Source organism: Pocillopora verrucosa, chromosome 4 (genome assembly GCF_036669915.1).
Source record: "Pocillopora verrucosa isolate sample1 chromosome 4, ASM3666991v2, whole genome shotgun sequence".
Lineage (NCBI taxonomy): Eukaryota > Metazoa > Cnidaria > Anthozoa > Scleractinia > Pocilloporidae > Pocillopora > Pocillopora verrucosa.
In genome coordinates, this window is record NC_089315.1 from 270,672 (window position 1) to 292,053 (window position 21,382).

At 38.0% G+C, this 21,382-nt stretch overlaps 4 protein-coding genes across 5 annotated transcripts; 3 read left to right on the forward strand and 1 right to left on the reverse strand.

Moving 5' to 3' along the window:
• The first annotated feature begins 86 nt into the window (after positions 1-86).
• Positions 87-8,082, forward strand: LOC131785374 (uncharacterized). Its single transcript, XM_059102264.2, has 9 exons — positions 87-387; positions 1,099-1,243; positions 1,900-2,167; positions 2,480-2,508; positions 3,262-3,352; positions 3,710-3,819; positions 4,494-4,559; positions 5,100-5,744; positions 6,129-8,082. Exons 1-9 carry the CDS (start codon positions 216-218, stop codon positions 7,774-7,776), a joined length of 3,174 nt encoding a protein of 1,057 aa, XP_058958247.2. The 5' UTR covers positions 87-215; the 3' UTR covers positions 7,777-8,082.
• A 174-nt stretch (positions 8,083-8,256) lies between these two features.
• LOC131785364 (C-X-C chemokine receptor type 2-like) lies at positions 8,257-9,702 on the forward strand. Its single transcript, XM_059102253.2, has one exon. The coding sequence runs from the start codon at positions 8,580-8,582 to the stop codon at positions 9,585-9,587; it is 1,008 nt and encodes a 335-aa protein (XP_058958236.2). The 5' UTR covers positions 8,257-8,579; the 3' UTR covers positions 9,588-9,702.
• A 1,283-nt stretch (positions 9,703-10,985) lies between these two features.
• On the forward strand, positions 10,986-15,433 carry LOC131785302 (docking protein 6). Of its 2 annotated transcripts, XM_059102162.2 has the most exons (6): positions 10,986-11,304; positions 12,048-12,405; positions 12,545-12,955; positions 13,158-13,495; positions 13,866-14,109; positions 14,799-15,433. In XM_059102162.2, the coding sequence occupies exons 1-6, from the start codon at positions 11,269-11,271 to the stop codon at positions 14,885-14,887; spliced, it is 1,476 nt and encodes a 491-aa protein (XP_058958145.2). In that variant the 5' UTR covers positions 10,986-11,268; the 3' UTR covers positions 14,888-15,433. The 2 variants fall into 2 exon arrangements, with proteins under 2 accessions (XP_058958145.2, XP_058958144.2); XM_059102161.2 differs by having other exon boundaries at positions 10,987-11,304; positions 13,866-15,433.
• Positions 15,434-15,588: 155 nt separating this feature from the next.
• On the reverse strand, positions 15,589-21,369 carry LOC131785301 (uncharacterized). Its single transcript, XM_059102160.2, has 3 exons — positions 21,312-21,369; positions 20,771-21,083; positions 15,589-19,815 (listed from the first exon to the last, which is right to left on the reverse strand). The coding sequence occupies exons 1-3, from the start codon at positions 21,339-21,341 to the stop codon at positions 17,675-17,677; spliced, it is 2,484 nt and encodes an 827-aa protein (XP_058958143.1). The 5' UTR covers positions 21,342-21,369; the 3' UTR covers positions 15,589-17,674.
• Between the last annotated feature and the right edge of the window lie 13 nt (positions 21,370-21,382).

Genomic DNA, 21,382 nt, shown 5'->3' on the forward strand with positions numbered 1-21,382 from the left:
CAAGAATGCTTGCGTCCCGCACGCATGAGGTGACTGGTTGCTAGGAACTATTGTGACGTCATAAGTAAGCAAAAGGCATGGTGGTAAGTGAGTTTGTGGTTCATAGTTCTGTAGTTGATTTGGTCTTTTTGTAGGAGAAAATGCCGATTAGAATAACACAGTCTATCTCTTGACACTATATTCGTCAGTATACAAGGCTGTTTCATTACATAGCCATGAAAAGTGAAAGTTCATGTGGTGCTTTGTGTCAGCATCCTGAATGTTGGAGATCGAACTTGCAGAGAGTTAAAGATGCTGTTAGAGTAAGAAATGGAATCCAGCCTAATGATTCAGTGGAGAGTAAAGAATTCTATACTTTTCCTGGAAGGAAAAGAATAGACGATGAAGGTAAGAAAGGAGACAGAGATCAATCGGATGACTGTAGGCGCTGAATGCGTTACACGATTAACAATTAATGCGAGTTAAGAACTTAGCTTTGAAACATTTCCCGTAACAGCTGTCTTCAAGTTTGTGTGAATCGCCATATTATTAGGCGGGGGGCTAATGAATTAAAAAAAGAAAGAGTAGGAAAGGTTGGTGGTATTTACAAACTCTTATCATTTGTCACACAATTTCGTCATCTGACTGGGACACGATGACCATATCACAATTCTCTGCAGCTTTGACTGATTTTCATCCGGTGTTATTTATGGGGTGCATGTTTATTTTTTTAGTGGCCTGCTTTGGTATGACTCTCCTGATCATGAGTTTCTTAAGCGCATTTGACAACTCTTTTCTTTCATGGGATGCAGTTGTTTCGAAATAACTCAATGTCAGCTTGTGCTCTGAGATGTAACTTTATTCATCATTTTCCAAGAAGTTGGTTGTGCTGTTTCTTAACTCGTCTTCCAATTGAAACTTGAAGTGAGAGGGATTTTAAAGACCGGTCCCCAGTTTACTGTCCAGTTAGGCTGGTAGGGTGTATCCATTTTTTCAAACATGCTCCAAGCAAATTTTTGTTATTTCACATTGAAAATTCAAATTGAATACAAGAGGAATGATGTATTTGTAGTATTTATTGAAAATAAAGTTGTGTACAACAGTATATTTTCTGTGCAGGCTCTCTTCCAACCCTGAAAGTTGTTGATGTCTTTGATGGAACAAACTTGAGAAGTAACAGTGCAAGACATTGTAGCAGCGCATCACAAACAAACATATACCATCACAGATCAGCATCGTTACCCTCATTATCACCTGATCTCAGGTATAAAACAGGAATGTCTTATTTTTGTTTGAATTGAAGCTTAGAATGGCAATTCGTTAGATGTAATTTAGAAATTATCAACTGAGTTGATAGCATAATTATCCACTATAAAGAGTTTGAAAGCAGACAATTGGAGCGTTAGCCCTTCACCATTTGCTCTGACAAAGGGCTAATGCTCAAAATGTCAGCTTTTAAACTCTCTATGGCCTCTAATTTTCATTATCAACTCTGCTGATAGTACTAGATAACCCTGTTATACTCTCCCACTGACATAGCACCACAGTTTCTTTAGAAACTTACCCCCCTTAATTCTTTAAAGTGTTAAGGGAATGTGTGATCTAAAAATAATTATTGATTGCATAGAGAAAGCTTAGATGAACCATCAAGTGAAGTGAAAAAAATCTGTTCAAATTGCAGTGGTTTATCTCAACCTTTATCAATCAAATTCTTGTTGATTATCAATTAAACTATGTGTTTCTCTAGCTTGACATTGTGAAATGACTGAGTCTTAAAGGCTTGTAACTTTACCTTCCTAAATATCTTTGCTAACATCTGCTGCAGAAAGCAGCCAAATATAGAGTGTTGAACTGATGTAATGAATTGTGGCAATTAATTTCCAATGATTGTTTTAAAACTTATTTGATATTATTATTCAGCTGTCATCGACATTCATCTACATGCACTCCATCTGTGCATGTACCTCGCCCATCTCCTGTTTCGCCAACAATGTTGACGGATTACCAGAAACGTATGTTATGGAAGAAAAAGTTGCAGCCTGTCACAGAACCCACTGGTGGTGAGCTGAAGAAGAAAAAGGCTTCTGTTGTTGGTGTTCATGAGTTGTATGAAAATGATGAATTATTACAAGATTGGAAGGATGTATACATTACTTCAGCTTATCTTATATGGTGCCAAACTAACAAGGTCAGTAATAACACAATCATCATGATTAAAATTGTCTTGGTTTATTTGTTAACCCAAGTATTTTATGTGCTTGCAGTTATATGTTGTTAAATATCAAGCAACCACTGAACAAATACATCATACATGTATATTTTAATGTTGTGAAAACAAGTATAGGACTGAGAAGGATTGGAATAAGACAAAATCCTAACTTTTCTTTTTTTTTTTTAAGTTATCATCATATGTGTATTACTATTTTGATTTTTTGATGTTGTTCACTGCAAGTCCTGTAAGCTCACCATTTATCACTTTAATCTGACTGTTAATTTTTAGAGGCAAAGAAGGAAAGCAAAAAGCACAGGGTAAGATGTCTCCTGTTTTACCTGCTTTGAGTGGTAGAAATAATAGATTATTTGTGATCAGAAATATTTTAAATGTTTCAAGAAATTTATCAAAGTTGAAATAAATTATTTAGTTCTAGATAAATTTTGTTAGTGGCATGCAGCCATTAATTGTATGTTATGAAAAAATATAGTATAGTACCGGGGTAAAAGGAAGCACTTTTTGTTTTAAGGGCTTACAAGAACACACATGGGAGATCATGTGTGGAATCAACATCAGGGAGCTGTGAGAGATCCCACTGCTTTGTAATTTTGATAGTTTGAGCCATACATTGCTTTACCTAAGAAGAATTTTGTCAGTACCTAAAAAGTACTGATGTTCTCATAGAGAAGTTTTTTAAAAGCTAGTTTTTTAAAAAACTAGTTAAAACTAAGCACTAGTCCTGCAAAGTAACATAATGATGATGATAACAATGATCATGTATTAAAAATAATAGGAATAATGTTAATAATTCAGTGGAGCTTTTATATTATTTCCACACATTTGGTTTCAGCTGAATAGGAAACTAATTGTCTGTAGCATGTAGGATATGCATTTTGCACTATTTGGTGTAATGAGTCTTGAACATGAATTTAGACTGCCTTATAAACAATGATTGATTTCAAAACCTTTTTGCAATGTGCCTCAGATACAATTTATAATTTAATTAAGGAAAGGGAAGGAAGACCTATCAATAAATCCAGTTTATCTGTGTATCTTTTTGGTGGTTTTAGATCAATTTCAAGAAGGAGAGATCCTCACAGAATTGCTTTTAAAGATGTAACAGAGGACATGATTCCAGCAGCCATGGAAAAAATAAAACCAGTTAGTTTAAACTTTGGGAGTATATTTCAACCTTATTAAAGAGACTATCAATCACTTTAAAATATTGACTCATGTATCAATTTATTGTAAAGAAGTATATCATTGTTGATTTCCTAATTTGGGTACTAAATGTATATAAAATTCAGAGTAAAACAGTGAATCTCTTCAAGAGGCTTTAAGAGAAAATGAGAAAGTTTGTGGGTTTTATTATCAGTTGCTTCATGGTGATGCCTTTTGTTTTATGATGAATTTAAAAATCAAAATTTTGATCTTAATTGGTGGATTTTACCAAGTCAATTGCAATATTCTGCAACAAATAAATAAATCTGACATCCATTTTCAATGCATTTTTACCAGGAACGTCCAAAACCTCGCAGATCACCCACTGTTGGACAACCTTACAGTCCCAGTCGCGGAAGCTGTCATCGCAAAATGCATATTCAGGATTTAGACCTCTCCAGTTATGGGTATGGCCTTTGTGGATAAATCTAGGATATTTATAGATTGATATCCACTTTACATATAAATGTTGATTTGCTACAAATTTGGATCAAACCATTCATACAGGATGTTACATCACAGAATTTACACCAAAACCTCAGTGTGTCAAATATTATCTTGATTACTTTAATTGACTTATCATTCTGAGGATAGATGCAATCCATAAAAACTGGGAAATTCTGAAACCCTTTCTAAAAATGAGGTAACAGTACCTTATATCACTCTCTCTTTCATTGTTTCTGGCATATACACAGAAACATTTTCTCTTAGGTCCTCTGATAAGGCTAACAATTAACAGTTTGACCTTGCTGTCTTGTAAGTAGGCATAATTAACTCCAAGTAGTCAAAGGATTGTTCATGTTTCATAACTAAAAGATTGTATTGCGAGAAATATAAATTTTTAGTAGTTTACTTGACTACACTGTAAGTATTTGTATGTAAACATTATTAATGTTGTAGTCTTCTATTTTTATTGTAATCAAAATAAATAATATAATATATTGTTAAGTAAAAAGTAAGTCAACAAGTTTTCATACTTGTACTTTCTCTGTTTTTGCCTAATGTACTTCAAACTTGACTCCTTGAATTACCAGTGACTGAGCATGCTATGATTACCTTAAATTTGTTCCTCTTTTTGCAGACTGGAAGATTTTGGAGACTTTCCCAGGTCAGTGATTGCTGGAATCATTCAACACCTCAAACCAAGGTATGACACAGACACCCTTTTGTAGTATCCTCACACATGAAGAAATTGTCTGAATTCATGCCTTGTATAAGAAGGATAGCAGTTGACCAACATGTGTGTTTGTCAAACAATCTCCAATGAAAATTCATGGAGAGTTTTTAACATCAGTCCTCAATTTTCCACAGAGGCTTGAGTGCATCTTAGTCAATCAGCCCCATAAATTTGTCAACCAATATATTAACAGTTATACGTGACATTGTGTCTTTGAGCTAAGAACCTTGTTCAAATTATGAGTTAGAAACGAAGTAAATCTGTGAATGAAAGTTAAGAGTATAAAAGCCCATTTACATTGTATTTATGTATTTTTGTCCGTCTGAAGAGCTGAAAACAGGCTTATTCATTTGATTAATGATCACTTACAATCCAAAATCAAACAAGCTGAATGTACACAGTCATATAATATTTCTGTTTTTTTTTTTCGACTCAAATTTAATGTCTCCCTAATACGCTGTGGTGACTATACCGCGTTTACTAGGCGTTATCCTTTGTGCCAATTTTTAGCCAAGTCACTGTTAGTCAAGAATTGCCTTTGGGGTTAGAAGTTCAACCAAAACAACAGTCAAGTCCAAGAGTAGACAAGCCTAATGATCTAAGTACACAGAACAAAAGCGCTGAAAACTTACCGAGCGAAATTCTGGAACAAACTCTGCAAGATGAAAACTCGCGCATGCTGCTAGATGTTGATATAAACTCACACTTCACTCCCCCTGTGGATGAAGAACTTACTGATGAGGAGGGTGGGCTAAAGATCAACGGTGAATCAAAACAAGACACTGACCAACTGCAACCTCAGCTGATCAAAACAGTTGTTGATAAACTTACTGGCAAACGAGGTCGCATACTATTACCTCTTGCATATGTGGGTGTTCCCTTTGAGCGTTGTGCCAAGTCTAAGTTACATCACTGTGTCAACTCCATTCCCCGTAACTTAAATTTGGGCGTGGCAATGGAACCGGTTGACGTAGTATCAGTCACACCAACTCCTATCGGGACACCACAGGAAGAGTTAGAAGGTCAAGAATCTCAGCTGTATGCCTTGGCTTCCCCAGGCGTGACGTCAGCCAATGCCAGTGAGTACATCTCACCTTGTGATGATCAGACGAATCTTCATTGGCCTGTGCGAGGTCACATGACATCTGCACTGAGGTAAGTAGCTCCTAAGTAAGTAACGTGCTTTCCTACAAGGATTATTTTGGCTCTGTTCACAGGAAGTAGTGGCATAGCTTTAAAGTAGGACGATTTCATTTCTGTGTTCGAAAGGCCCGGATGAGATCATCATAGAATTTAAGCGAGGCTTTCACTTGTTCTAGGCATAGAGGAAGCCCACAATGAAGATAGAGGGAAAAGAAAATTAAACTTAAATGAATGAACTCGAAAAAAAAGTGACAGATGAGGGAACTGATTCCATCCATAATCAAAATCATTCATACCAACCTCCGTCACTTTTTAAACATCATCACAGGGTACATATGCACAAACTAAGAGAGGCAGTGACAAGACCTCTTGACTTTTGTTTTGTTGTCGTTGTAGATATTCTCCAGCTCCAGTGCATGCCCCAGCACCAACTCCCAATAGCCCAGAAAGACACGGCCAATACTTCTCCCGCACACCACAGAGTAGGGAACATAACAACTCGGTCACGTCTCGCTACATCAGGAGGCGAGAGACACTGACCAGTGTGTATGACGAGGACGAAACCATGATTAGCCGAGAGGCCTTGGGAAGTCCTGAGGGGGAGAGAGTGGGGGAGGAATTTGCTGTTGAACCAGTTTTTCTGACAGAAGGAGCTCTTTCTCGTGACCCAAGTCTGGTTTTAAACAAGAATGATGCACAAGAATGGCCGCAAGATAAAATGATAATAAATGTGATCGAGAACAGCGATGACATGCCCCGAATGGTTCGAAGTCCAAGCCCTGGGAGTAAAACATACATCCCCCAGGATATTCTCGCTGAATTTCATGGAGATCCTTATGGGAGAAAAGGAATGCATGTAGCAGGTCAAAAAATTATTGGAAAACCGAACATTGTGAAAGAGCCTGAAAAAACTGACTCGCGTGGTTACATGGCACCGGCTTGGAGACCTCCGCGCTCAAGGACACCCATTCAGTTCGTAGATACGCCCTCCAGGCGAGCCCCAAGACCTCTCAAACAGCCCCCGAAGGAAAGTGTGCCGAAGTCCTTAACTGTAAAGCCTCTGGCGCAACGCACGCCTCGAAGGCCAAAGAGTACCCCTCCTCGTATGAGCTCTTCCAAGGATTCAGGAGATTTGTCAGTACATCAGATTCTGTCGGATTCGACACTAGGCAGTTTCATTCTAGATGACCCAGGGAAATATTCAATGGACGCACAGGCCACATCACCCTCCGTGGATACTTCTGGCTCCATACCCCCTCCTCCTTCCCCAGAGGCAATACTGGTTACCTCAGTTGTTCCTGGTACTCCCAGGCTGGATCCTGTCAGTGAAGTTGAAGAGAAAAGCAGTATCACTTCAGCTGGTCTGGCTGATGGCGTAAGCCAAGTAGAAGGTAGGAATGTCGTGGCTAACCTCTCAGAAGTTGAAGAAGGAGACGAAGTTGATGAAAGCAACGAAGAAGTTGACCTTGGCCAAAATTCAAAAGACATCAAATCTGAGAGCAATAACGAAAAAGAGACAGATCTCGCAATCACTGAGGACACAGAAACAATTGAAAGAAGACAAAACGACGACTCACAAGATACTCCGGATGTAAATTTGGAAGGAAAAACCGTTTCTTCATTTTTTGCCGGTGATGAAGCTACTGACAAAACGAATCTACCTGTAACAGATACTAATAAAGAAATGCATAATAAAGCTGGACGGGATGAAAATGAGTCTGAAAAACAAAAAGACGACAAGTCTACTTATGAAGATACATGTACAACAACAGAGGAGTCAGATGAGAGAGAAAAGGAGAAGGACAACACGGATCCACCCCAGCCCCCTGAGTCAGGTGAGAGAGAACAGGAGAAGGACAACACGGATCCACCCCAGCCCCCTGCGTCACCAGATATCGTCAGCACTCCAGATTTCACTGAGGGATTAGACATGAACCTCGATTTAGAAGCAGAGCTTCGCGCGGCCATGGAAGGCTTGGATGATTTAGGTAACGGGAAGGAAAACGGAGAAAAAAGGACTTCCCCAGAACTGGAGCCTTGGTAGTGACCATTCCTTTGAGCTGTTCGGTCTTTTTTGGGTCGTGAATCATACTATTCGTGTGACATTCAATGACAGAATGTTGAATTACAGAGTAAAGATAGATTGTAGGAACCATGTAATTAGATAAAATTTTATGTTTTACATTTATCTTGCCGGTGTGTTTTATGTGTAGCGGAATATAGCCATATATTTTGGTCAGAGCGATATAAGAAATTACAGATCTGTCAAACACTTTAATTAGACGCGGTCAGGGGATTATGAAAACAAACACTCTGACATAAATTAAACTCAAACTACACTCACCGACTCGAATTATTGCGGCATTAGTCATCTTACTGTCTAAACAGAACACTTATGGATATTTGAGTAGGATCTAACATGCCTACTTTCAAGTGATGCATTTGTTTTCTCAGAAGGACAAAACATACAAATTTTCCTTTTTTTCTCTTTAATTTGTTATTCATGACGTTCTCGAGCTTTCTTAAAGTACATGTGGCAATAAATTTATGCCTTGGAAGTGTTGTGCTCTTACAAAAGAGCTATTGATAGTCAAATGACCCAAATTGTCAAAACAGAACAGATCAAAGGACACCAAGGGATCGATCCGTTGTTTGAAACATATTTCCGTAGCAGCCTTTCATTCTCTGCAATCAATAGCTGACCAACCTTCATTGACTGCATCGATAAGCGAATCAAGCCAAGAGTTTGCTAAAAACAGTTATGACATTTGTCCATTGTTGTTCGAAACAAGCGACCTAATTTTTCTGTAAATCTTACAAAGAGGCTCTTCTTTGCGTAAGCCCAAGATGAATATTTCCAAAGCACTTTTCGATTGTAGTGGGTCAACTTTTCCCGAATCGGAAAATGAAAGAGCCGTTTACGAACAGTTTTGCGGATGTACAATTCCTCCAGAATCATGGCACTCAATGGGCGAAGTGGTATTTAGTAAACTGTTCCTAATCATTTCAGTTTTAGGGAATACACTTGTTATATTCGTTCTACAACGAATGAAGCGCAGCGCACAATGCGGAGCCATGAAGCTGCTTATTCAACACTTGTGTTTGGCTGACATGGCCGTTTGCATCGTGTACAACATCAATGAAGCCATAGGAATCGATTCAGAGCACTCTAACACACCTGTTTGTAAGCTTATTGGTGGCTTTACATGGACTACACTCTCTGCTTCATCCTGTTTAATCTGTTGTGTTTCGCTGGAGCGTTACCTGGCTGTGGTGAAACCATTTGACTTTACACTTAACACACGTCGTACTGTGCTTATGATAATATTTTCATGGTATTATTCTCTCATGTTCACTCTGCCAGACTTTTATTTCCTTAAGAGGTTGGAAGCACCGTTTTGCGGCCGGGGATTAGTTCCATTTTGTTCGTACGACTTTTTTCGAGGTACTGATATAACGGTGATTCTGCTAATGACTCTTTCAGCCACGTTCCTAGTTCCGCTAGTTTTTATCGTGTTCACTAATGTCGCCGTTATTCATGCATTACTACGTGGTCAAGGCTCAAAACTTTTCAGTAAGTTTCGCCACACAGCCGACCAACGAAGACGAGGAGTTGTATTAGTTGTATTTTTATTAACAGCCATATTTGTATTATGTTCTGTTCCCTTCGCTACTTACTTCTTTCTAATCGCTGTGTCTGTAGCAGTGCCCAGGGAATATGCTATAGTAGCTTATTATCTCATGCTATTTAACAGTACTGCTAATGCATTTGTCTATTCCTTCTTCAGTGCCGAGTTCCGTAGAAACTGTAAAGAGTTATTTTTGGTAGTGTTTAGAAGTTTTAAACGATATTAAACACAGCTTCGAAAAGCAAAATCGGAAGAACATCGAATTGAAGAGCAACGGTACAAACATCACTGACAACTGATTTTAAATTACTTTTTTGATCTTGTTTATTTTGAATTGATGCTTCAGGATAGGTAGATTTCTACATAAACTTACGTTTAATTATCGTGGGTAAATAGGAATTGTAATGATTAAAATATGTCTACAATTTAGCGGTATTTAAGTCTAAGTTGTCACGATCGATGTTTATCTAATTTTCAACTCAAGGTGATATTCTGTTTCAAGCAGTTTCCCAATTCTCTATTTTCTTTCTTTGTTACGCGGTTCTTGCTATTTTAATTACTAAACAACACGGTTGATCAAGAAAGAAGCACTGAGTTACAGTAATTTGCGAGGTCATCGAACAAGTAATGATGATTGGATGGAAGTTTCTGGTGCTTAGAGGTGATGGAGCTCCAAAAAGCTTACTTATTCCGGTGTATTTGACAGCGACCCCCGTCTTCTATAATTACCTGACGTTTTTCATCTTGGATCTTAAACCTCGGTATACTCTGAGAATTTTCATTAACCGGTTTTTTCTATTCCTTCCCTGGTGCGAAATCAAAGAGTTATCTTGTCAAAGTTTAAGGGCATGCTGAGGGGGATTTAGAATAAATTACCTCATAAAGAATCTCCACTTAATTGCCCCAGAAAATTTTAAGTAGCCCAAATGATGAGACTTGTGTTAACGTTTGAAATTATATGAAAACGAAAAGTATCAGTCTTGTGTGAGACGCATGATTGTAACTACAGTCAGAACTAGTTAAATCCTTCGTTAGAAGTTCGGAAAAGAATTCTCTCCCTAAAGACGCCACCCACCGAATAACCCGGAAACTCAAGCGGATGATATATAGAGAAGAGGATAACTATAACTGTGCAGGCCCTTCGTGAAAGCGGGTTATTCCTTAGTACTAAACCTCTAGCTTTCGATCGGCTTCACTGATCTCCTTTCCTTTGTCAACACTTGCTCACTTTGCTAAGTCACCGTGTATGGTTGCATATATGAGGAACCATTATATGAGCAAATGGCTTACATCTAGCCCGATTAACTTTTGTACTAGATACCAGAATCCTAGGAATTAGAACAGAATTATCTTTTGATAAGGGATAATTTGTCAAAATCAAATACAAATATAAAGAATCGAATTAAAAAATATATTCGAGGCCACTGGAACCGGCTTGGTGTAGGGTTATACAAACAGGATCCATTAGGATTAGCATTGGTGTAATAAATGCATGAAGAAGAAGGAAATTAAGACAAACCGGATGGTCAATTGACATTTTAAAATATTGACATTTATTTGTTCCAGATTCTAACTAATTTCAAGAATGTATCCTGCTGGACACACCCAACTCTCCAGTCCCCCTCACCCACCTGAAGTGCAGTTTTCCGGTATAAAACGCGCAACGCGTACGACTAACTTAATGAGAGTGCGTCCAGAATGGGTCCAAGGGTTTTGCGGCACAAGTTCTCCTATTATCTCAAAATTAAGGTTGTGAGTATTCAAAAGATTTGTTTTTAGTCGATGGAGGACTGTTTCTAAGCTACAATTTCGCCTGACCGATCGCAATCGTCTGATCCACGCAAGTGACTGACTCGGCAATCCGAGAGCGCTTTGATTTAAATCAATTCTATTAGAAACAGTGCGTTATGTCGGATCTGGAAGACATCGAAGATGTATTTGAGGTAGGTAATTTACATATCAGGAAATGTGTTTGTATGTGGCTTGTCAGGAAGGTTGTGAAAAGAAACCCTGTTATACTAAGTCTGTTACGGTACTTTACGTGACCTTGGTGCTGAAGTTAGAAACTAGCTGGTGACTTTAAGTTTATCTCATCTCGGAACAAGCATAGACATGAACGACATTATTTACTCACTGTCCTCCCAACATACTTTTGTGATTCGATGAAATCTCAAGTAAGCCTACGTAATTACTATTACTGTGTTTGTTTTAGTTTTGTTTAGATAGGTGTCAGTATGAACTCCATATAAGGCTAAAATTCCTTTTTGATGCAAGCAGAAATGAACAGACTAGCAGTTGAAATTGCAATCATCTACTAAAGAAAGACATGTACAAGACTGTTTATTCATATGCTGTGCACAGCATAATGTTAATACAAATAAAGGGTTAGTCATCTTATGTTCAGTTCAGTACCCACAAGGTGATGTTTCTAAGATGAATAAAAATGGTTGAATGAACAGGGGATTTTATTTGCATAAGTCAGAGTTGAAGCCATGGAATTTTTGAAAGTAGGTTCGAGAAAAATGGGTAACACATTAAGAGATATCCTTACTACTATAACATAGGTATGGTAATGATGAATTGAAAATAAACTTCATGATAAACAACAAGATTCACATAGTATTCGTAATTACAACCATCAGCACAATGTAGTTTTTTAATCTTAATTCTTTATGTTACTTGTTAGGGGTGGCTAGAGAAACCGACAGAAGATGATGCAAAAAGCAAAGGCTGGTTGAAAAAGTCTTTCACAAAGAAATGGAAGAAGAGTTACTATGTGCTACGAAAATATTGTGCTGGAGACCAACCTTTCCTGCAGTGGTTTGATAGAGAAGAAGGATGGCAGAGGCAAATGGCACGAGGGACATTGGAATTGTTTCCCAGATACAAGGTGTTCAAAAGAATGGAACAAAAGTCGAGGCAGTATGTGTTTGAGATCAGTACTGATGCTGAAACATTGACGTTGGCTGCAGAGAGTGAGACTGTGATGGACCTGTGGGTGATTCAGTTACAAATGCAAACTACTTTAAATCCACGAGTAGCAGGTTAGAGCCAAAAAACCCATTTATGCCTCTGGTGCTTTGGGCTCATGAAACTGCTATCAAACAGAATGTTTCTGAAATGCTTAGTCTAACAAGGGTAACCAGTCCTTGTAAACATGGTGTATCCCAATTTGTCTTGTAGGTGAGGTCTTCAGGGTCAAAGGCAGTGGCAGCCGACAAATGCAGAGAATAGGAGCTAAGGACCAACAGTGTCTCTTACACATTTCCAGGTGGGGTTTGTCCCTGGCTTTAGAGCGTACTCGAGCTGTGCTGGCTCAGTGGCCCTTGACAACAATTCGCAACTATGAAGCTCTAGATTCCAATGAATTTATCTTTGAGGCTGGCAGGGCATCCCCTATGGGTGAAGGGAAATACAACTTTGTCACACGCAATGGTGATGACAACAAGATTTTTGATGCCATAGACAGTTTTGCTTCTGCTCGTGTCAGGAGGGGAAGGAACTTCCATTCCCCAACAGCTTCAAATGAGCTGACAGAAGATGACATTGAACGTGCCTATGATCAACTCAGGTTTAGCCTCCAAAACTTCCCAGGTATTTATGATGATTTTGTTAAGTTTTACTTCTTCTAATTGTACAAAATTGGGATAAACGGGTTTTGTCTATGTAGAAACACTTGGGAATGTTCAGGCATGCAGAATAGACTTCTGAAAAACTGTTAGCAATTTCAGGTTACTACACAACTTCACAAATGAACTCTGGCTGATTGAGTCATAATAATTTTCCTTATCTCCAGGGAATCGAGACAGATCTGTTAGACATATGAGCCAGAGTGTGCCACGACCCATTGACACAGGGACACCACAGCAAGCATATAATCACATAGGCAGATCAGATAGTATAGGCAGTGCACATAGTCTTGGCAGCTTCTCAATGGTCTCAGAATCTGCTCTAAGCTACAGCCGCCTGGAGAGGCTACCAAGCTGGGGTTCCCATACATCCAGTTCAACTTATCCAAGGGACCAGTACAACACACTTAGTTCAGTGCAGACGGAAAACACCATACAGGAAGGAAGCTATGACAGACTAGCCCGCTCACCAAGTACTTCAAGCCGTAACTTTTCTCAATCACTGGTAAGTGATTGCAATAATGCTGTTAATGGTGATTCACCTTTCTTTGTTATTTTTACAGGAATGGGTAATAGTCCTCTTAAAAATTAATATGTTTGACATCCTTTTTATCCAGAGTTACCCACCACTGTATCTTAGAAAAGTGTGCGGCTATAATTTGGTGGGAAGTTAATTCTGATAGAAAACAATCATAAGGATGAAAAAGAGAAAAATGGTCATGCAGGGAAGTAAAAGAAAACTTAAGAGGTCTCAAGTAGATGCAGGTCATTGAGTGGAATAAAAACCTGTCCTCTTTTAACTTACAAGATGTTTTATACCTTGTTCTGCTTGCCAGACAGGCCTGACTCCATGATACATCTTGTGGTGTTTACAGGACACAAGATCTCAAATGGAACAGAGACATTTGATCCAGGAGGAGCCATCTGCTGGCCAGAAATCACATGGGACAAAAATGGCACCCGCTATACCCAAAAAGAAGAATGAATTAACAAATGGTAATGAGCATTCAAAAGAACCCAGTGCAACTCCAAAAAATCAAAAACCATCCAGTGTACCAAGATCAGCTCAGCAAGTTGCATCTGATGATCATGCTGAGAGAACACAAAGCTTTTCACGTGGTGAGAAACCTTTATCTGTAGTTGGCTCTCCAAACTTTTTTTATATGAATGCAGCATATTCCTCTAGTGTTGAGGTTTTGCCAGCACTCTATGCTACTGTGGATCTTAGTAAAAAGACAAAGAATAAAAATCCAGCAGAAAGAGCATCAGATAATGCAGTGACTCTTACAAGACATCAAAGTAAGAGCTCTGATAGCATCTTGGAAGGGTCACCACCAAAATTCACCCACTTTGCAGCTTTTGCAACAGGTACTGAGTGTAAAGACTATGAAGATGCATGCATTACCATGATCCCTCCACAAAAACCTAGTACTGAAAGAGTTTCCTGGGCTCATGCTAACCTTGTTAACCAATCAGACCCTCAAGGAGAAAGAGCCGAGGGTGTTACTAATCTGCCTGTATTACCTGAAAAGAAGGGCTCATACCAAGGTCAGGTAGAAGCATTGGAGAGGACATTAACAGAAGTGTCACACCTTACTCAACAAGAAAAGTAATGGGCCATTTGTACCATATTTTGAATGAACGTGTTGGTGTTTAGGTTGAGATAATCTTTTTTCCAACATAACATGATGTACAATCATGAAGCACTATAGATATGTCGATTTCATTCAGTAATATTGGAGCCAGTTTTGTTCAGTATTTTATTTCCATAAAATGGAGTTTTGATAAATGTTTAGCTTTTCTTAAAGGAACAGATAAATTAAGGACTATTCACAGCAGGTACTTAGTTTCTTTTCTTGTTATGCAAAGAAGGATGTTGGACAAATTTCAAAATTAAATTAGAACTGTCTGCATCAAAAGGGTTGAAAGCAAAAATAACCATAAAATGCTTAACTTATTGTGAGCCACATCAAGGGGAAATCAAATGTCCAAACAGAAGTTCCCAAGTGGAGTTGAGGGGTCCACTTACTGGCCAGCTAAAAGAACCAGTCTTGCCAGCCAACCTGTCTGATATATATTTTGTGTTTGATCCAAGCTTAAGATATGGGACACTTTATACATCAATGAGAGATAGGCACAAATAAAGAAAGTAAGCTTTTTGTTGTGATGATAACTCCCAAGAACTCATTACTGATACTCCTTACCATCTGCCATACAATTCTTGTGATTTTAGTTTAGAGAATTTGGTATTGCATCAACTTACAATCCCTTAATTGATATTTTTCTGTATTCTTATCACTTTTCTGATTGGTATTGTAATGATATTGTGAGGAGAAATTCTGTCCTGGTCACTCAAGGGAGTTAAAGGGTTAAGCTTAGGCCAACAAATTCTGTTTTTTTTTACAGTCATCATAACTGTCATTCAAGTTATCTTGATACAAATTCCATTTTTTTTGTACTTTTATTTCTTGTTCATATTTCAGTGCAAGTCAGTTTTCAGAATCTTATGCTTACCTTGTTAGTGAGAGCCATGCCTGATCAAGATAAAAACACTTACAAATAGTTATTTTATTTTATCATCAGGGACAGGATTTTGCTCCCTTAGTTAACTAATTAGATTCCTTAGATACTCAATCAAAAGTTGCTGCAACTTTCTGCTTCAAGATGCTTTTCAAATTGATGGTGAACTCTACAAAAAGCTATTACCAAAGAAAGATTTCTGAAATCTTATCTCTTGGGCTACAAGCAAGATTTTTCTAGTAATCCATAAGTTCCTTTGAATGTGTCAATACATTATATGCTTAATAATTTAGGGTTAGCCAAAACAAATCAAAGTAATTTTTACCTCTAAGCCTCTCTTATTTCTTCTGAAGAGTATTCAAAACAAATTCTATTTATATATTTATGATTCTAATTCAATAAATTGTTGTGTTGTTACTTTTAAGTGAAAATATGTTGCCTTGAAATAAAACTCCACATGGAAAATAATTCTAGTTACTCAAAATTCATATTTTCATTGTAAATATAGAAACAAATTTTAATTAATTATATCATTGTAAAGTTATTGTTTGTGAGAAGCCAATTTCCATTAAAATATATTTGATAATAGTAAAATATTTTTTCCTCTCTTGGAAAAGCCCTATTTAGGCGCAAGAATTCCTGCTCAAATTTTCTATCCAATTGTCATAGACAAGATAATTAAGAATAAGGAGAAGCATTCTTTCAAGAGAATAGTTTTCATAGTTTTATTACTTATCCAATTATATTGTCTTCTACAGAACTTCTACATATCTTTGAACTAAAACTAATTAAGTGTCCTAGATAATCTGCTGTTTTGTTTTAAAAGTTTTGATTTTCAATCTGATATTGTAGTAATATAAAATAATGAATGTATAAAATAAAAAAACAAAGATGAAAACATATTTTTCCATTTCTTTTACAATTCAGTTACAAGCAAATCTCTGCATTCTTGGAAGCATTTGGAGATTTAACCTGAAATTATTTCAAAAGTATATATTTGGGCTTCATCTGCTTGGTCATGTGTTCGAATGAGTGTCAAGCAAAGAAATGGAAACAGGAATGTGTACCCTATCCCATCAGTTAGCCACTAATGAATGCTGAGATGTTGAAATGTCAGAGACACTACCTCTAGTTGGCCGGCTACTTGTAAATGAAGAACCTAATTAGTCAGAAAGATCACCTTATGCTGTATTCAATCAGTCTTTGCAGAAAGCCACATACATGTTCATTATTGACCTGTAAAGTTGCTAAATCTCCTTTTCAGCACAATACATGAATGTGACATTAGTGTAGAGGTAAATTAGAAATGAGAATAACATTTCCTTGGATTTCATACAAAGTTGGCTACAGTCAAACCTCGATTATCCGGACTCATCGGGACCTTGGTAAATAGTCTGGATAATCAAGAGTCCAGATAATTGAAAATATGAATATTAATGAGATAGAAATTTGAAATAATTATCTGCTTATCTTTAATCAATAGAACGGCAAGCTTTCACTTCGTAGGCATTTTTTTTATTTAAGTTTACAATCGATCACTCGTGTGTTTACATAACCCACGCAGAAGGAACTAATCAAGCATGAAATTCCCTTGGCACATCAGAATACTTCTTGACTCGTCGCACTTTCGAATTTTGAAAAGCACATAGGATAATACGCTGTTTCAACAGTCTTTTGAAAGGATTATTGGGCTTTTTGCAACTTTTGAGTTTTCAAGATCACAACTTATTAGTATTCATGGAAAAATTGGGACCAGAGAAGAAAGTCCAGATAATCGAATAGTGCGGATAATTGGGGTCCAGATAATTGAGATTCGACTGTACTACTAAAAGATTAGTAAATATGAATTCTAGAGAAGCTATTCCAACTGAAAATATTTAAATAATCACCCACTTAGGAGGGTGTGGCTTTCATGTGGAAGTGGGAGTGAATTAAAGCATTTTCAGTTCTCTTCAAAGCAAGCTATCATTGCAAACATTTATAACAAAATTTATGTCTTTCTCTATTAAGATAAGTTGGTGAGAAATGAAACAATAGCACTGATAACAAAATGGGTGTGCAAGGCATCTCCCAAGTTCCAACAGATTACTGACTTAGTCCAAATGGTTATGAAATACTTCTGGCTCTAGCAAGAGAGCCTGAACACTGACATAACTACCAATACTTAATGTTTCTTTGGACTTTTTTTAGCTTTAGTGATTTGTAAAGATTTGGGTCTGACCTGAGCTGTCTGTTGTAATTCATCATAAATATCCTCTCCATGATCAGACGGTGACGATTGTGACCTTTCAGGTTTATTGGGTAAATCCCCACAAACAACGATATTTTCTGCCAAGCCCTCGCTGCCTCTTTGCTCTGCAAATTCTGCACAAGGAGACAAGTCCTCACTTCCTTCTCTGGAGAGCTTTTTGGGTTTCCTTGGTTGTTTGGTCAAATCTAAGCCTCCTGCTTCCAGGGAAGCCTTCAAATTTGAAACAATTCCTTTCCCTGGCTTCCTAACATCCTTCATGCCAGTCTGTCCTGAAAATGACAAAACATCAGGGGCACTGGTTTTTCTAGCCTTGGAAGGACTTAATCTTTTCACTGGAATTGGAGGATTTTTCTGTGTTCCTTTATGGGACAACAGAGCTGAATAACTGATGCTTGCATAAGAGTCAGGGTCCTCCAAGGAAGATGTAAATTGAGGAGTCTTTGCTGGTGATGATGAGACATCTAGGGGACAACGTGTTGAGTGATGGGAGGAAGTAGAGTTGCCTTTCAGTTCCAAGGTATCTTTTTTGGCAGGACTATTGGTAAGGTGAAATGATCTCTGAGTTGGAACAGGCACACTTGGACTAGGTCTACCTCTTGTTTCATCAAGTGTACTGTACATGTCGTCGTCATTCCTGGGGGAACTAGAGGCCACAGTTTTATTGCCCAGTGTATTATACATCTCATCACTTTTGTCTGATGATGCAGTCCAACTTTTTGGTCTATTTGGAATAGGAGATGTACCCCCTCTTGTTACATTGAGTGTATTGTACATTTCATCATTTCCTTGTTGTGTTTTACTGGATGCAGAGTTTCCTGCACTAAACAAATCCAATGTATTGTACATGTTAGTTTCATACGTCAGCTGTTCAGATGTCTTTCTAGGAGGTGCTGGTGGTCTTACTTTGGAGGCACTATCCAGTGTGTTGTACACTTCATCATCTTCATCTTTTGGTTGGGATTTCTGAAGCACTGACTGCTTGGTTGTTTTTCTTACTGGAAGTGGAGGATGTCTTTGTGTACTTAGGGTGTTGTACATATTATCAACTTCATCTGGTGTTGAGTCAAAAAGCTTCCTGACAACTGATTTTGGTGATCTGACAGATACTTGACTATTAAAGTTTCCTTTGCGAGGAGGCAATACTGGTGAACCATGATCTAGTGCATTGTATGTTTCCTCAGGAGCTGATGTGGTTGGTGGCAGAACATTTCTTTGGGGAGAAGACAAGGTGTTGTACACATCTTTATTTTCTTGAACACTAGCATGTGGCACAGAGTGCAAAGTCTCTCCGATCACATTGTAAACATCTTCTGTCTCTTTCTGAAGTGAGCCTGTTGGAGGATTGGAACTATGTTGAAGGACACTATACATATCCTGTCCTTGATGAGGTAAAGCAAGGTGCTGATCAAGAGTGTTGTACTCATTTGCAACAACAGGTTTTTGGACATGTTGGATCCTTGGTTCTTCAGATCCATGAATTGGTTGACTTAGTGTGTTATATTGATCATCCTCTGTGGGTATAGCTTGAGAAGCACCTTGAGTAACATGCGGCAGGCCTGTTCTTGTCATATCACGTGATGGCAGATGCCCATAGGGAGCAGCATATGTGTCTTTTAATGAATTTGTCATACTTGATGTAGTCACAGGGATACACGACAGCTGCTCATAACTATTGTCTGGAGTCTCTTTACAATTTGTGGATACACTATCAATTGGCACAGAATGTTTCTTCTCCATTGTTTCATGGGAAGGTTTATGGCCTGCCCTGGACTTCACAACATTGTCCAAGAGCTTGTAAATTTCATCATATTGAGGAGTAAAAAATGCAAACTTTCCTTCTCCAGTGGGAGCTCTTCGCCCAGCCTCAATTGTGAACTTTCCCCGTGTACTCATGTATCTCCGTAGACATGTGAAAGGCCATGCCACCAGCAATCTTCCATCTTTAGCACAGAGAAGTCGTAGCTCACTGTTTGCTACATGGAGGTGACATTTACCAGTTGCTCCCAGCTTTAACATCTGGTCTGTGGTTTCGGGATCCACATAAAATGAATTGACTGTATAATAAACCCAGAATACAATTGATATTCAAATAAATGTAAAACCATATCTTTGTTTCTAAGGATTCTATTAATCTTTGTAGCATAGAGTTTAAAAACCTATTTTCAGCAATTTCAGCTGAGTTACAACGAATCTCCGTGGAAACATCTGGGAAACTACAATCGTGTGGCAAGTATCAAGGAAGATCAACAGGAAGTTTATAGTTACATTCAGACAATGTCAAAAGGTTAGAAATGTCTGGTAATGATAATCCCCAGTCTCCTTCAGTAGTATCCCTACAGGGAAACAACTCAAAGATCTTTCTTTCTCAGCCTTTTTTCATTCTGAGCCAGGAACCATTTAAGAAAGATTTTCTCCTGATCTTTGCATCACACTATACTATCAATGATATATTTAAAAACACTACAAAACATTAGTTTTTTTCCATTTGAAATTCTGGGCATCTTTCTGGACATGTTTCCTCTCAAACATGTTCCATGGACAATCACTAACTGTACAATCTAAAAGAGACCCCTCTCAAGTAAGCCCCTCTCATGTCTGAAAACTCCCCTGACTAGAAGCCCTGAAAATTCATGGGTCTATGAATTGTAACTTCTTCAGTTACATTCATTAGATCTGTAAACCAGAGTAGCATCAAACCATGTCTGATTGTCCACATGGTTGCCGTGTGAACTTTAATATATTTCATTCTCTGAAAATTAATTTACCCTTAGGTGCTTATCAGAGCATTTACAGCTATCCATGATAGCTTAAGATGTGGCTCTCACTTCATGCTGACCTTAAATCCAAACAACTTTCACCTTTCACATGATAACATTGTTTGATCTTCCTTTTTTTTCATGCTTTCTACTTCTCATTTTGATTACTTTGTTGACGTGTTCATTATTCATGATCTTAAATCGCAGTCAAGAATTGAGCAAATGTTATTAATTATGTCATCTATCTACTCACCTATACTCTCTCTCTCCAAAATAAGAATCCACTCATTAAGTTCATCTTCAGAATGAGCCGCCAGACGATAAGTATGATCCACTGTTTTGATTTCAAAGACGAAATGACGCTTTGGTTCTTGAACTTTTATGATTTCATACCCGGGATAAAGAGCTAACACTCCTTTAGGTTCTGCAGTCCGCCAGTTCTTGCTGTTACCAACAGCATAGAACTCCAAGCTTCTGATGTTACTTGCCAATATGTGCTTGAATACAAAATATCGCCGCTTCCAATCCTTTTTCCCGTGTTCGTGCGTGCATTTCTCAAGTGTCCCCTGTCGAAAAGATTGGCCAAAGATCACGAAAACAAGATTGTACGCATTGCGACACAAAATATTTCATCAATGGTGAGATTAATTCAATGCAACAAAATCAACTTCTTGACGTAAAGGCAGTTTAATTACGTAGAAATTTCCCTAAAACGTTAAAAATGCAAGTAGTGATGCAAAAATTGTAGATCAATTGAAAAGATCCAGGGAAATGAAGTGTAAGTAGGTACAAACCTCATGCAAAACTCGGACCTCCGCATCCATTCTGCAACATACTTCCTCCCTCTCCGAATTAGAGATTGGGG

Bases quoted from the DNA above. Each gene is read 5' to 3' on its own strand.
- LOC131785302 (XM_059102161.2), top strand. From the start codon at position 11,269: ATGTCGGATCTGGAAGACATCGAAGATGTATTTGAG. The intron at 11,305-12,047 runs GTAGGTAATTTA...GTTACTTGTTAG, and splicing joins ACATCGAAGATGTATTTGAG to GGGTGGCTAGAGAAACCGAC. The intron at 13,496-13,865 runs GTAAGTGATTGC...TGGTGTTTACAG, and splicing joins GTAACTTTTCTCAATCACTG to GACACAAGATCTCAAATGGA.
- LOC131785364 (XM_059102253.2), top strand. From the start codon at position 8,580: ATGAATATTTCCAAAGCACTTTTCGATTGTAGTGGGTCAACTTTTCCC.
- LOC131785374 (XM_059102264.2), top strand. From the start codon at position 216: ATGAAAAGTGAAAGTTCATGTGGTGCTTTGTGTCAGCATCCTGAATGT. The intron at 3,820-4,493 runs GTATGGCCTTTG...CTCTTTTTGCAG, and splicing joins TTAGACCTCTCCAGTTATGG to ACTGGAAGATTTTGGAGACT. The intron at 5,745-6,128 runs GTAAGTAGCTCC...TTGTCGTTGTAG, and splicing joins CACATGACATCTGCACTGAG to ATATTCTCCAGCTCCAGTGC.
- LOC131785301 (XM_059102160.2), bottom strand. From the start codon at position 21,341: ATGGATGCGGAGGTCCGAGTTTTGCATGAG. The intron at 21,084-21,311 runs GTTTGTACCTAC...TCTTTTCGACAG, and splicing joins AGGTCCGAGTTTTGCATGAG to GGGACACTTGAGAAATGCAC. The intron at 19,816-20,770 runs GTGAGTAGATAG...TTTATTATACAG, and splicing joins TTTGGAGAGAGAGAGTATAG to TCAATTCATTTTATGTGGAT.